The sequence below is a fragment of the Adiantum capillus-veneris genome, chromosome 5, assembly GCF_014529385.1.
Source record: "Adiantum capillus-veneris isolate H3 chromosome 5, ASM1452938v2, whole genome shotgun sequence".
NCBI lineage: Eukaryota > Viridiplantae > Streptophyta > Polypodiopsida > Polypodiales > Pteridaceae > Adiantum > Adiantum capillus-veneris.
Window position 1 is genome coordinate 170,696,573 of NC_140935.1, and position 16,710 is coordinate 170,713,282.

The 16,710-nt window shown below is 40.9% G+C and overlaps 1 protein-coding gene across 1 annotated transcript in view; it reads left to right on the plus strand.

Moving 5' to 3' along the window:
• The window catches only part of LOC147458547 (choline/ethanolaminephosphotransferase 1-like), a 105,312-nt gene extending 95,715 nt beyond the window's left edge, over window positions 1–9,597 (plus strand). Inside the window, exons 16-18 of the mRNA XM_086513202.1 lie at window positions 8,907–8,959; window positions 9,035–9,107; window positions 9,187–9,597. Of these exons, the coding sequence (XP_086369328.1) occupies window positions 8,907–8,959; window positions 9,035–9,107; window positions 9,187–9,208 (148 nt within the window). The 3' untranslated portion in view covers window positions 9,209–9,597. The remainder of the gene's footprint in view (window positions 1–8,906; window positions 8,960–9,034; window positions 9,108–9,186) is intronic.
• Window positions 9,598–16,710: the final 7,113 nt, after the last annotated feature.

A 16,710-nucleotide genomic window follows, 5' to 3' on the forward strand; every position in this document is an offset into this window, starting at 1 on the left:
CAAGTCTTTCAGGCATTACGAGATCACACGCTAGTGATTAATGCAAAGAAAAGTGAACTTTTCCTACAAGAGAGACACTTTGTGGGACACATTGTGTCAACAGCCAGCAGGAGTGCAAATGGACCCGGCCAAGATAGAGACTATCCGTGATTGGCCCGATTTGAGGAATGTCCATGAAGTTAGAAGCTTCTTGGGACTGTGTTCGTACTACAGGCAGGCAGTTCATATGAAAGTTTGCAGAGGTTGCTTCCCCTTTGCATACCTTGACACAGAAAGGAGTAGCTTTTTTTGTGGGGACCCACAGAGGTGACTACCTTTCGGACATTGAAAGAGAAATTGACTACGTGACCTATTTTGACTTTGTCGGACTTGCAGAAGTCATTTGAAGTGTATTCTGATGCTTGTGGTCGTACTCTGGGTGCGGTCCTGATGCAAGATGGCCATGTCATAGCTTATGAGAGCCGTTTGTTCTCTAGGCCGGAGATGACAGCACAGATCTATGAGAAAGAGCTCTTGGCGGTTATCCATGCTCTTACTCAGTGGCGGCATTACCTACTCGGAGCGGATTTTACTGTCTTTACAGACCATCAGAGTTTGCGCTACTTCTTGTCACAGAAGCAGCTTTCGGAAAAGCTGATGCGGTGGGCAAACATCTTGTCACAGTTCCACTTCCAGATTGTCCATGTGCAGGGACAAAAGAATGTGGTGGCAAATGCTTAGTCTCGGAAACCGTTGGTGCTGGCTGTTTCCGCGATACATCGTAGGAGCTTCGAGGATATGGTCGATCAGTATGCCATAGATACAGATTTTGTAGATATTTTCACACGGATACGGGATGGGGAGACAGTAGCTGGATACTCCCTTCGGGAAGGCTACTTGATTTAAAAGACTATGTTGTGCGTTACACAGCCGTTGAGGGAAAGGGTTATGACTGAATGCCACTGTCCACCTTTTACGGGTCATCCCGGCATTGCTACAACCATGAAGGGAGTAGAGAGATACCTCTATGGGCCAAGACTGTGGAAGAGTTTGTGCGCAGTTGCTTGGTATGCCAGAAGGTGAAGTTTGACAGGCATAAGGCGCAGGGATTGTTACAGCCTTTACCCATATCCACCCACCCTTGGGAAAGTATTGCAATGGATTTCATTTTTGATCTCCCAAGAACACAGAATGATCACGATGATTTTCCGATTACATGGCACGGTTGAGACGATTGTCTCTGATAGAGACCCCAGATTTATGAGTTTGTTTTGGAAGGCAATTTGGGAGAACATTGGCACGCGGTTGCAGTTCTCGTCATCGTTCCACTTGCAGACTAACGGGGAATTTGAGATTGCCAATTCAGTGATTTTAGATTTATTGAAGTCTTGTATCTCGGATCAGAAGACTCAATGGGAAAAGAACTTACCTTTGGTGGAATTTGCCTACAATAACACGATATACTCTTCGACGGGAAAGACACCATGTGAGATTGTTGGAAGTGCTGCGAAGGTTCCATCCTTCCTGAGCACGAAAGATTAGATATTGGAAGCGGATGAATATTCGCGAGATTTGGATACGGCTTTTGCCAAGGTTCGCGAGACCTTGCAGGAGTCTCAAGAACGACAGAAAAAGGCAGCGGATCGCCATCGTCGCGACTTGAAATTGAAGGAGGATGATTGGGTGCTCTTACGTTTTGAGAAGGCACGCCTACGAAAGAAAAAGGGAAAGGAGAGGCTTTTTCCAAAGCTTAGTATGCGATACTATGGACCTTTCCAGATCACTGACAAGATAAATGATGTCTCCTTCCGATTGAAATTGCCAGATACTTGGAGGATTCATAATGCATTGCATGTGAGTCTCTTGAACCCTGTTAAGGGTGATGTGCCTGATGATGGGGAGCCTGATGAGCATCCCGCAGTGGAAGAAAACGAGGAGACCGAAGGCGGTTCTTGGTTTAGTAAAGTCCGAAGGCGGTTCTTGGTTTAGTTCAAGAACTTTCCTGCATTTGATGCGAAGTGGATGGAGGAGGAGGACCTAGCAGATAGTCCTCGGATTGTGAAACTTTACCTCGATGTTTTGGTTTAGCATAGTCTACTCCAAACGGAACCCAAAAACTCAGCTTGGCCGAAGATCTGGTGCAGTGGGATGCACAAGAGGGGAGTTACTCCGCTCCTTTGTCAACAGATGCCTCGATTTTGATACTAAAGTCACTGATGTCTCTTTGAGCTTCAGGGATACTGAGAGCTGACAGTATTTTGCTGGATGACTTTATGAAATGGAATTCCTGATTATGATACTGATTTGTTCTTGACTTCTTGTGAGTGCAGGAACTGATAGACGAAATGACTGCAGCATTTTGGTCTGATTGATCTCGAATAGACATGGTTGCAATAGGGGTTAAGCAATCGGACATCGTTGAGGTCCCGATTGGACCTAGATGTGATTGCTAGCTACAATGCCGATAAATCATGGTCTAAGATCCGAATGAATGTTGAATGTCATGTGATGTTGTGTGATGTCCTGTGATGTCGTGTGATGTGACTGTCGATTTTGTACATGTGCTAGATGTGTGTTCCTAGTACGTAGGTACTAACAGTCAGTGTCTGCTAAGACGGTTTATGGCTTTTGTCAGTTTTGCAAGCGTAATGGCGGTCGATAACAATGCTTTCAAGAGGGGGGTATGTCACAAAGTGATGACGTGGCGGATAACAGGGTTGTCCACGTTCGACGTACGGGACGTTCCGTACGTTCCGTACCGCATTGTACGACTCGTACGTTCCGTACATGAGTCGTCCGTTTTTTTTTTTTTTGGCGGGGCTATTTTTGGTGTGGGAATGTTTTGCATCTCGACTGCATTTGAACAAGAGCCCAATGGCTGCATTTGCTCAAACCACCATGACCTATCTGCGACGAGGCTTGGGTAGCAGATCTACTATGGCCGCCACCACTTTGGAGATCATGATTCTTCTTTCTTCGGACATTGCCGTTTCCAATGTCCATGGACAGATCTTTCATGTTCTAACTTGTAAGACTTAAGTTACAAGTATTTAGTACTAAGCAGTGTTAGAAAAAAGCCGGGGTCTAGTGTATTTTAACCGGTTGAAATTATAAAATCCCGGTTAGATTTTGAGCTTGCCTCTAAGAAAACCAGCAAATTTACACAAGTTTTAGTGTAATTACCGGCAAAAGCTTCAAATTTTGACCTGAAAACTCAAGTTTTCCCTTATTTTGATCGGTTAGGAAAAATGTTTGTTTCTAGCCTTGGTACTAAGTACTAAGGTCGATGTCATGACTCATATGATCTATCATGTGTAAGACGCATGATATTTTTTTGCATTGTACGTTACGTCACCGTACGTCTAATTTTTTATAGTTCGATTAGTACCGCACGTCTTCGTACGTGTACCTGTCGTACGTGACTGTACGTGTCAACTATGGCGGATAACAGAAACCCTAATTTCTGCCAGAAACCGTTATTTCCGAAAATCGCGGAGGCGGATTATTGTTTTAAAAAAATAAAAAAATTCTTTTTTTTGAAATGATGAGCGACGCCTATTTTGCTTTTTTTTATATAAAAAAAGAAAAGACTCTCTAAAGAGAGAGAGAGGGCCTTTAATTATGTGCCATGGGCTCAATCTCTCGCACGTCTCTACGTGGGAGTGCAAAGGACAGAGTACCGGCTTGTACCGAGTCCAAGCAATATAAAGAAATACCGAAAGGGGCGCCAAGGTTTGGGGCTAATGCTCTCTTGGGGTGGAAGTCTGCCCCTCCCCGTCTCGTTTCATGCATCTCTTTCAGTTCAATTGTTATTTGAAGTGCTTAAAGTTGTTCAATCTGTTCTTTTTAGTTAACACGTGGTGCCCGTCCCCACGATAGTGGTATCAAAGCTTCAGGCGTGTGCTTTTTTGAAAGCATACCGATCCTACCAAAGGGCAGACAGAGCAAGGTGGCACATCTAGGAAATTTTATTAAAGAATCTTCGTGTCCCGACCCCGGACCTATTAGTCACTCCCACCCTTACTCCTTTGCGCATCGGACGCACTCCCGTCTTCATCGTTCTGTCTTAGAGGGCAGAAGCCATAAAGATTACTTGCAAGAGAAGGATTAGGGATTTTTCAATCCGCTATTTTTCTCAAAGGAGGTGCCATGCAGTGGTGGATGTCTATAGCTACCTAGCCACACACACCAAGGACTTGGCAAGCTTTCAAGAAAATTTTTGCCCAAAGTACGTGCCTTCAGATATCTTGCTTCGGAGTGCAATTTCTGGCAAAGTGGGGTATTCTGAAATGCTTGCCACAGAAACCCTATCAGTGTACAACTTGTGGTTTTTAGACATCTTCAGCAAGTGTCTCTTTTGGAGTTGATAACTTTGGAGGTCTAGTGTGATTGCTATGTCTTGGGACTACCATCACCGTTACAGGAGCATTGTCTGTCCAAGTGCTTATGGATCATGATGCAGTCAGCTACAACCTTATAGAAGAAATCTAACCCTAATTTTGGTGCAGGTTTTGAGGATGGAAAGCGAGCCGTCTTATTGAGCTCGATTGATGTCAAGAATGCTTTTTAGTTTGAATTAGTTGTTTTCTTAATTTTGTTTGATAACTTGTTTGGTGATCCTTTTTGGAATTTGTTTGAAATGGATGATATTTGTTCTAAACTTGTCTTGGTGCCGATTTGAACTGTTTGACTTTGGTTTTGATATTGCCTTTAATGCTTGGTGATTTACTCCTAGTGAGAAATGTTGTTTTGGTATTGTCTGAACTTCGAAACGATGCAAATAGGATGTTTGGGGAACGTTTCGATGTATGCTGGATAACCTCGGAACGACGTAGACGGGGTGTCTGGGGAGCGTTTCATTGTATGCTGGAAAACCTCTCAACGACGCAGACGGGATGGGATGTCTGTGGAGCGTTTGGTTGTGTGACGCAGGCTGCGGTCTGGGGAGCGTTTGGTAGTACCAATTCTTTAAGCTCATGGATTGGACCTTTATAGGTTTTTTACGGGGGGATTGATGAGGTAGTCGTTGAGTAGCTTCATACCGCATACCGTCTGTCCCAGGGAGTGCTCAACGGCATTGTTCGTTGTGTCTTGTAACATGCATATGTGAGCATTTGTGTTGCATTGTGATGTGCCAAACACCGAATATCCCTAATTGGATGAGATTGCTTGGGTATGTAATTTTAGTGCATCGAGACACAGGTTGGAGATTAGCGCTGTCTGGGGGTGATGGCTAATTTTACTATACCGGAATATCGAAAGCTCCGATCTGGAATTAGAATATACTCCTTATTGGATGAGATTTTTCAGGGAAGCCAACAACCTAGGATATCAAGAGCTCCCATTTGGAATGAGAAAGCTGATTGTCCCTCGGAATGACCCTCGGAAATTTTTGAGCTACCTTGAGTTGTTTTTCAGATATACGGTAATCGCCGACGATTACTTTCTTTCAAGAAGGGAGGATGTCACAAATTGTTGACGTGTGAAACCACTGAAGAACGGAGCCAACATGCGGATCCCGGCCCATGGGCCTAAACCCTAGAAGAAGCAGAAGTAGAAGTAGCAAAAGAACTAGAAGCAGCAGCAGAAGTTTTACCAACTTGCAAAGTCTTGCCGATTGGCCTATTTTTAAAGAGGAGTTCCCACCAACTTACGCGACCTTGTTTGATGGGGCCGAAGGGACCCCCCTCCCACACAGACACACTCAATTGCGTAGAGAGCTGATGATGTAGTAGCTGTACGGACGCATTTCCGGATTTCGCACTGACAATGCTGACATGGCAGCATTACGGATTTCCATGTTTGGCGCAGACTGTGCTGATGTGGCACCTGTACGCATTTCCGTAATTTGCACTGGCTGATTTTCAGCGCCAACTTCTGGGCCAAATGCTTTTTAGAGTTTGATACTTTTCATGTAAGTCCTGCAAAACATTCGAACGCAGAGTTTGAGAGTGAAACCCTAACCGCTCTCTTGTACTTTGAACATTGATTAATACATAAGGAAATGCCGAAAGGGGCGCCAGTCTTTGGGGCCAATATCTCTAGGCACGGAACTCCGCCAGGCCAGTACAAATCTATTGTCAACTGTGAACTTAGAGTGTCCAAGTCTGTTATAGTGGTATCAGAGCACGGCCGATTTCTCTTCTACGGGAAATCCGATTCCCAATTTTTTTTTCCGCGGCACCTATGGCTTCACGCAAGGATCAGTCGACTCCCTCTGCATCCGGAGATGCGGGCAGGGATCACAATGAAGATTCCGGCAGAGAGTATGGCCCGCCTCGGCCTACTCAGGCAGAGCAACAAGAGATGAAGCGTCGTCAATTGATCAGCGATGCAACAAAGATGATACTCAGTTTTGCGAAGGACCCGAAATTGGCAAAATATATGAGTGAGACTTCTTTTCAGGAAGTGCATGCGCAGTGGCAGAAAACCACACCACCACCCCCGAAACCTGCTCTCAAGAAACCTTATGATCACAAGCAATATTCAGAGAAGGAATTAGGAGAGGTGGTTGATGCACGGATTGATCAGCTTTTTGACGTGCAAAAGAAAGCCAAAAAGCACGGCAAAAAGTAGAAGAAAGACACTGACTTCCCGGGTTATTTGGGTCGTCAGTCGACATTTGACAAAGCAAAGAAACAGAAGAAGCGTGTTCGATTTGAAGAAGTACCCAGTTCTTCTTCTTCTTCTTCTGATAGTTCTTTTAGCTCTTCAGATTCAAGCGAAGAAGACATAAAAGGTAAAAAGCGGAGCAAGAAACAATGCTTCGGAAAGGGCAAGAAAAAGGCAAAGAAGTCTAAATCTCGCCCAGTGAGTGACAGTTCTACAGAGGACTCGTCTACGGAGAGTTCAGACTCTGATGACGGAAAATTTTATGCGAACAAGAAGAATTTTTATAAAGCCAACCAGTATGACTTTCTGGAAGATAAAAGCAAGAAAGTCCAAAAATTTAAGGAAGGTGGACAATCGAACAATTTTGAAACTTTTTCAGGATACAAAGATGCTTGGAAGGCTTTGTCTTTTATACAACAGTTTGACATCGCTTTCGCGGGAGCACGCTACTCAGAGCACTCCAAGATTTGGAGAGCTGCCTCTTACTCTAAGGGGAATGCTCGAACTTGGTGGTCCACACTTCTTTTAAACAAGACTGCACGAGTTAAATGACTGAAATTTAAGAAGCTTTTTATTTCTTCTTGGCTGACGCAAGAGTATGAACGCGATATACAAGCTGCTTGGAACCATCTTCGGATGACCAAAAGAGATACAGTGGATGCTTACTGTGAGAGATTCTGGAGCTCTTTTCTACCCGCCTCTTCATTCAAGAAGATCTCGTTCAGAGAACAGATTGAGCTGTTCACCTTGGGTCTACCTACAGAGATCCAAGATCACTCCTTGGAATAGAAGTCAGCTTCTATTTAGGAGTTGATGAGTCATGCGAGGCGGGGCTTTGCCATTCACTCTGGCAGTCTTACCTACCCGACCGATGAGGTCATGTCACAACGAGCCGAACAGACTTCAGGGAATGAAAGTAGAAAGAGAAAGAGCAACCTAGAGAAGAAGGATGTACAACCCAAGCTTACTCCTCAGGAGCGAGCTCGCTTCATCAGGGAGGGGAAGTGCTTTGGATGCGGGGAACATGGACATATCTCCGCGAAGTGCCCTAATAAGGCACCGAAAGAACAGAATGATAAGGACGATGACAAGCCTGAGAGTTCAAGAGCAGCTGAGAAACGTGGAAGAAAAGGCAAGATGAAAACAGGACTGGTTCCACATTGTGTGGGTACTGATCCCAACACCATGGACGAGAGCACAGAACTTTGCCGAGCTTGGGGCAAAGTGAAAGATCAAGAGGCCCTGATCTTCTTTGATGGAGGAGCCAAGGCCAACTTCATTTCACCGGATTTGGCGGCCCGGCTCGAGATCACTCCCGATCGGATGGGACCACTTGCAGAGGTTGTTCTAGCGGCATTACACCTGTCATTGGCAAACTTCGGTTGCATTGTCAAGGGTATTTGGGGCATGAGGACTTTTTCATAATGCCTTTGGAACAACACCGTGGTCGATTATCGGGCAAGGAAAGCGACATTGACTATAGAGAAGGGCAGAACCATTGTACTTGATATTAAACTGAAGGGCTAGTCTGTCCCTATTGTATCAGCTTCGGCCATTTCTAAATTAATTAAATCCAGTCTGTTTGTTTACTTGATCTTTATGAAAGAATTGAGCGATAATGATAGGACAAATATGTCTAAATTTGAAGTGTATTTCAATTCTCCCTCTTCAAGTGTATTTCATGATCGTGCTTCTGCGAGCTCCCTCTTGAGTGACACAATCTCTTCGTCTTGGGCTGTCACCCGATCTCCCAACGTAGCTATCTTGCTTGCTTGGGCCAACATGCGTTCGTCGAGCATTTTTATTGTGCCCAGTAAGTTGCGATTGATCTTGTTAATTGTTTCGGTCATTTCTTCTTTGCATTTTTGAACTGCATCCTCTAAAAGGTCAAGCTTGTCATTTTGTTTCCGCATGCTTGGTCGCCGCAAAAAAAAAAAAAAAACCGAGAAGGGGATTTGCGATGGTAGTAGGAGACTGCCCTACATGCACCGCATTATGCATACATGCTCTCCCCACTTTAATCATACATGGCATACATTTTTGCCTTTCCTGCAATTTCTACAAATTCCCGCTTTCTGCAAACTGCCGATTCTGCAATTTCTGTAAGCTCTGTAAATTCTTGAGATTTTGAAAATTCTGTAAATTTCTGTATGTGCGTGGTCACTGTTTTCTTGCAGGGCTTAAAGAACTGTTTGGAAAAAAGTCGCGTGGCGTGGTAACCTGCAACTTGGGGGGAGAGAGAGAGAGAGAGAGAGAGAGAGAGAGAGAGAGAGAGAGAGAGAGAGAGAGAGAGAGAGATTTTGATGATATAACAGGTCACCACTTATCAAGGAGGATTTAATTCTGATTGGTTATTGTTTATTTGCAAGTAAGCACTGTTTACTACTGTCATCAATGTGTGTTTGAATGGGCTGATGCAATCTCATTCTTTTTGTGTATGCAGTGTCCCTGTACATGCACTTTGCTGTCAGTGTTATCCACGAGATAACAGATGCGCTTGGTATTCATTGCTTTAGGTAATATTGCAGAACTTGCTATGTGTAATTGGGGATGTTGTCAGTGTATTACTAGTGCCGTGGTGCATTTGAATTGCAGGATTGGCAGAAAAGAGGCATAGCGGCAGCACCAAAGAGTTGTTTGCAGAAGGCTGCTGGTGACCAAGAGCTTCTTTTCAGCTCACAGCAAATAATTTGAAGCTTGTAAAGCATTCCTTAACTCTCCACATTCTGCTGGGAAGCACGGTATTATTATCAGTTAAAATCAGGGTAGTTTAGGCAGATACTTAATATGGTCCTCTCAATAGGCAAATTTGTACGAGGATATACAGTTCAAACTCTTCCATCATCTGCATTCTGTACATGTCTAAATTCTGAAACTGGGTCTCCCATGACAAGTTACGAGGTTTGCTGCTACTCCAGGTGATCTCATTTGTATACATGCATATTTATTATGACATGAATTCAAGAATATGATTGAATTTTTTAAGATAGAGGTTTTTGATGGTCAGTTGAATTTATTTGTGAATGTAACTTTTATTTTCTGGACATAAGAGCCAGCAGATATATATTATGCCTCTCTTCATTCTAAAGCAAGCAATACTGGATATTTTGAATTGTGTGTGTGGTGCGTGCGCGTGCGCTTCTTCACACGGGTCAGATTCTGGTTGCTATGGTCTTTGTGGCGCCAAGGCAATTTGCACATATTTCATCGGCATGAGGCGGATCCTTTTCCGTCGTTCAAGATTTCGCTGAGGCAATCGTTACATTTTGCCTTTGACATTGAGGACATATCCCTGGAAATTTTGCAACTCTTCTATGTTTGCTTTTAGCATTTTCATATCACAGAACACTTCTGTGTTTCTCCCTTTGTATTTGATATTTTTCGTGGGTTTTCCTCGCTGTGAGGTTTCCCACAAAAAAAAAAAAAAGTGTGTGTGTGTGTGTGTGTTTAGGTTACAATTGAAGAGATTATCAGTTGCAGGATAGTATAATCACAGGTCGGGACTCGGGATGCGCACAGAAATGCAATAAAAAAACATCTTAAAAATCATCAATTAGCTTTCTTGAAGAGATGGCAGGCTCTTAAAGATGGGGCCAACAACATACAAACACATTCCATTATAGAGCAAAGGTTAATCTTGTAACATGTTGCCATCACACAACAACAAAGAATTCAGCTGGCATGGAAATCAGGCATGAAAAGAACAGATGACATGAGTAGGGATGTCATGGTTGTTCAAGCTATGCATTATAAAGGTAAGTCTTATTCTTCCTGTTTGCATAAGCAGCGAAGTTAAGGCTGCATATTGTTACGTTTTCAACTTTGTATTACTGTGGTAGGTACGTTGCAGTATTCAGTTCTAGTCTTTAGCTTACATTAGGATTTGAGAATTTGTTCTTATAGAATTTATGGTGTCGTGTTGTTTTCTAGGATTAAGTCTTTGTGATGTCTTATCCTCGTTTGTTTGAAGTTTCTTGTTTCAACTTTTAGTCAAGTAAGCTACTTTAGCTCATTTTGTTTATGCCTTTTCTAAAAGCATACTAAAGTTAATAATGGTTGGCTTCTATCTAATTTTGTTTGTTACAAGTAAAGCAGTTTAATTTTTGTTTTTTTGGTTTTCTTGTGTCCCTTGCTTTTGTATTTTTGTGTGTGTTTTAGCCTCTCTTATAATGCAAATCATGTGCCTAAAAGAAACTCTTAAATCCAATTGATGCATGAAAACTGAAGGCAATGACCCAAGAAAACTGCACAGTTTGATGCAAGAACGTTTTGCAAATAGATGATTAACCTCTGGACCAATAGGCATGTTTGTCAAAAGGTTTAATGAGGATTGGTGCTATTGCATTAATTGTAAGTGTCAACTATTGATGTAATGTCTAGCATTCTTGGTTTCAATCTGAACAAAACATGGTTTGTGGGTAATTAGTGAGACCGGTTTGTGCCCTCGGGTTTATTTTAGTTGTGGTAGCTACTCAAACCATTTTTATGTTACCTTCTTCATGTTAATAGTGACATCAAATGTGTGGCAACTCTGATTATGATTTTCTTTTTGCTTGCAAATAACCTTGTGGATCTCGTGAAGCGGGATGCTAGGAAAACCTTTTGTTAAATATATGATAATTTACTCACACCAAGCTTGGGGAAATTCATCACTCAGACCGCCAATAAATGACAACTTATTGGCAAGTTATTTTTCTTCGAAATTTTCTAGTATTGCATCTGCAAGTGTACCTTTTTAATGTTGTTTGTGTGATGATCATTCTGATTGTGTATGTACTTTAGAGTCTCAGTCACTTCTATGATTCTTTGATAACATAACTAATAAGCACATATCACTCGCAATATGCTATTTTCTCACTTGTTTTACTAGAAAAACAATAATGTATGCAACTTAATCCTCATGTCGTACTGAAGGAGTTGCTAAAATGTTGTTTATTGCTAGAAGTGGTGGCACTATCACATTGTTAGTTTCTTTGGTGGTATTTGGGATTAACGAGATATTTTTAGAGTTGTTAAGGCAATAAATTATAATTGAATACTCTTACTATGTATATTCTCTCACATGCATGTAAGTATGTTCACAATATGTTATGTCAATCGAAACAATCGTTTTACGAAATGTGACTCCCACGTTTTAGGGGGTTAGCTAGAAAACGTAATATTGTTTTTTGTCAATTCATTTGTTTTGTTTGGTATGCTTCATGTTCTATGATACAAAGCACGTCCTTTTAAGGAGAGGATCCCATGATTGATAGGCATATGCAAATCATGTAAGGTGGATCTGGACGACAATTTTGAAGCAAAAAATTGCAAAACAAAAAAATGTATACAATGAAATTTGAACATCGCTTTTGTACCCAATTTTTATGCTCTTCAAAATTAACAAGAAAATCATCAGCATAACCTTGTTTTAAACTCCACGTTTAGATTTCTTACAAAGAAAGGTGTCACTAGTGCACTAAGTGGGGGTGGGTGGAACTTCGTCTTATTGTAACACGAGTAAGATTTGGCGAGCAATTATAAACTTGAGCAGAGTCAAAGTGATTATGCCTTGTGTAGCAGTATGTGTTTCCATCCAGGTGGTGCTTAGTCATATGTTTAGATACTTTCTATACCATGCCTTTTGCCACATCAATCAATCTTTTAACATTTACTCCAAACTTTCAAGCAAGCCAAAATGGAACTACACAATTATGTACTCAAAAAGTTGACCACCAAAAGTGAGAACAATTATTACAAATCGAACCACATCGAAATATAATAATGTGAGGTAGCAAGTAAAACTCAAAAGAGAAAGAGAATACAAGCATGCAAACCATGTTGTGATCCACAACAACAATCAACATTATAGTTTTAACTTCAAATTTTAGAGGGCAACCTCATGCAAGTCAACAACGCTCATATATTTATAAAGCTTTTGTACTATACTAAAGGAAAACTATCATATCCTACATCCAGAAAAGAGATACCTTTGAATTGTGTGATAGCAAGTGGAATATTACTGTAATATAGATAATAGCATGTCATGCCTTCTCATTCACAACAACAAGAAATGCATTAGTTTTTTTAAGTGACTACAAAGTGTCACACTTGTCATCAATAACGACATGCCTTCTCATTCACAACAACAAGAAATGCTTTAGTTTTTTTAAGTGACTACAAAGTGTCACACTTGTCATCAATAACGACATGTGCCTTTGACACTTCTCGTGGATGTCAAAATCTATTGTATATGAGCAACCATGTTTCTTGCAATCCCCTTAGCATACACCCGGGACACACTTCCATATAAAAAGAAAAAGTTTATCCACATGCAAGCAATACAGAACCCACATGATAGAAACACAAGAAATCTCATACTGTTGTTTGAATCATTGTTCATAATTCATAAATTTTGAACAATGATACCAAAAAAGCGACAAAACAGGAAGGAAGGATAAAGTGGAGTCTCACTTGTCATTAAAGGGGTTGAGATGGGAAGACATGTCAATGACATCAACAAAATCAAGGGAGGTAGAGGCCTCCTCTCTGCTTCGGTTTTTTTAGGGTGAAGGAATTGTCTCACATAACCTAAAATCAAAGCATCTTCAATCAAGAATTGTACACACCCACCCCGTACCCAAGTATGCTGCCAATACAAGAGTTGTACCACATTCCAACTCCAAACAAAGACCTCCACGCCTACAAAGAAGCTTTCCAAATCATGCAATAAAAGAATGAACTTTGCCACAAGCCACCACGCCATGGCTCCCTTGATGATGATCTTGCATGAGAGGACTCCGGGAGATGGTGCATCATGGATGAATTGAAAGACAACACACCAAGCCGATTGGGTGTTCTCATCCACATAGCAAGGTGGTTGCATGCTAGCCCTGTGCAATAAGTAGGAGAGAACAATGAAACTACACCACAATACATACAATCAGAAAAATGACCAAAGAATAAGTCAACATTTAGAAGAGCATTAACTCAACCTAATCACCAAAGCTATGATGTACCCATAAGCTCCGTGATGGAGGACCACAATGTGATGATGAATAACATCTTTCGTGCATGACAGAATCTCTCGACCTAGCTAAAGATATCTCCTGTGAGTGGCTCCCAAAATCAAAATAGAAGACACACAAAAAAAATTTAAATTTTTTTATGATAGTAGGACAAACCTGCCATAGAGACCATGATCAACAACCACCCAAAGTCCGACACAAAGTCGAATATGCAAGTTGTATGTCTATACACAAACACGATGCTTGCTATAGATGTCCCAAAGGGGCACAATAGGGGAGGCAAAGTGAGATCCATCAAAAGGCAGATCCAAAAAAATGAAATCAACATCCCATGCAACTCCCCTCCCATTACACATGTCGAAGGTCCATCCAAGTATGCGCATGTCATGTGCTTGTGAACAAGGATCCATGCCAGATGTTGAACCTTGGCCCTAAAATCAACAGCAATGACAATGTAGTCTGCAAAATTGGCCATACATTGCGAGTCAAAAAATGAGAACAGATAATGCAAGGAAGTCTTAGTGATGTAGACAAAAGAAATGCTTTTCGTTGTTGTAACAATCTCCTCATGAGCTACTTTTGTTAACTCCAACAAATGAGTTAAACAAACCATTGCATAGCAAGCGATAGCTTACCAGGCTCTCACTCCACATTCTCATCCATCTTGGTCTTAACAATCATCTCCTTTTCCTTGTGGGAAGTATTTGCAGCTTAGAGAAAGTAAAAAATTGTCAAAATTTCAAATACAATAAAAATAATAGAAGGAAAACTAGTTTGCCTTTATTGGCGCTCTGTACAAATCGTAAGAATTAAAAAGTGATAGTGATCTGGATTTTACATCATGGCATAGCTTGGTGCTAATGGCTCCATAGCATCTCTCCTCGAAGCTTTCACCAAAGGCTCTACGACCTCACATTACAAATGAGATTTTGCATTAAAAGATATATGAAGGTGAAAATTTCCATACAATTATTCATAAAGATGGAGAGAGATGCATTTCGCGCATTGCGATGCTTGTGTCCATTAGAAAAAAAAATACGTATGATATATACATACGTGTGGAGTTGACACCGTTCCCCAATTTATAATAATATTGTAAGAAACGTACCCTTCTCCCACCAATTTTATCCCTTTCAACACTGAAGCAGTGTTGAAGGGGACTTATGCTTCTCCTCTAGTGTTGGAGGGACTTTCTTATTATAGAAATATTTGTTTCACAAGGAAGAACTCATTACCATTGATTTATGTGGGCTTATGATATGCTATATTTCCATGTTATGATGTACTCTCCAAGTGTCCCTTCGCTAGATATCACAAAAGTTCTTCAATCCTTGTCATCTTCATCAACAATCATTTTAAGGAAGATGTAAATTCATTACTTTAATGCATATATTTTGAAATCTTTATTCTAAATACTTTCGAGATCACATAGGTAAATCTAAATACGGAATATAAGTACATCTTTGGTATTGGTCGTATGCATCAAAGCACAACCTTGGATGGATCGGCTCCAAAACCTTCCTTTCGTTATTCTACCACCTTGCCTCTAGCATTAGAGCCAAAAATGACTCAAAAAGGGCTGTGTAAGGAATTTGTTAACTTACTAATTAGCAGAGCCGTTGATGATATGCTACTCACCTCGAAATTTGTTCTCATTTACTTCACTTGACAGCAAATAGTTGTTTCCACTTTGGAATCACTCAATCTCTCTTTTTTCTCTCTGACCTTTCACGAGCTTTCTCTCTTCTTTTCTGATGGTGAAAGCTCTACTACTACGTTATCTCCATTGTACTTTCTGTTTGTTCATTACTTACAATGAGTAATACATCTTCCGTTAGTGATAACCGCAAGTTTCACTTGAACATTAAGCTAAGCAAAGAATATGCTACTACGCGGAGTGTCTATCAAAGACCACTTACAACTACAAATGAAGCACAACAACTTCGCAACGAGGGGAAGAAACACATTGATTTATGGACAGATGGGGGCTTGTATCCAACGGATCCCAGCACCACTAAAAGCCTTCTTTTCACACACCTCATGATTTGATGAGATTTGTTGGAGATGGGGTTGATGGCTTACTAGGATATAGTTCTAAGCTATCTCATTTACACATTGATCATACACATTACATTCAAAATCTCAAAACTGTTTGTCTTGGAATGCAGCAAGAATTTTAGAACTTGAAAACCAAATAGCGTCTCTAAAACAAGAAAACCATCAGCTTCAGACTTTAAAAGAAACTCCAATAAGGTTAAGAGCACGAGTAATATGAATGAGAGATGTAGTAAACTTAACAGAAGGTTCTAGGCAAAGAAAAAAAAGGTTAACGATTACTAGAGAACATGTGACCAGCCTTTTAGCATTTGATATGTCCAATGTTCAAGAAAGGGTGAGATTTTTGAATGAGGCAATGAACAAGAGTGACATCTTGAAACTTTTGAAACTTCCCGAAAATCAAACCCAAAAGAAATTGATATTTCAAAATTTAATGAAAGATATGGGTTTATTGGTCCAACTTTCTCAAATGCCAGAAGTTTGTGACACAATGGGGGTGAGTAGAAGGGGTTATAGGGCCATCTCTAAAACGTGGTTTCAGGTCCTAAAGTATTACAAGATTAAAGCTTTTGTATTGCGTAGGCCTCACAATGTTGGGAAAGTAAGGATTTTGTTAAATGAAGAAATACCCGAACATTTTCGAGAGTACTATCATATAGAAGGAACGATGCCATACGAAAAACAAAAGAAAAAATCTTCTTTTGAGTAAAATATTTTTATAACATTTGGATGAGTATAAAAAAAGTTCAATTCGCTATGGTGAGATACTATAACATGTGAGAAGTAGATTGAGAAGGAAAACTTATATTTATTATGAAATTGGATAAAGCTCAAATTCAAAATGTCAAAAAATGGATGAAGCTTGATTCCCCATATCACAAAACTCAATAAAAAATGGAGCTCTGGTGGGTTGGAGCGGCTCAAATACCAGGAGAAAATCCCGATACATTGAATGGCTCTTTTTGCAGACCGATATCCCTTCTGTTATACAGGACCAAAATGCAGGTGAACAACCTCTTGTAGATGACATGGGTGACTTCGTTGTAGAATGGAA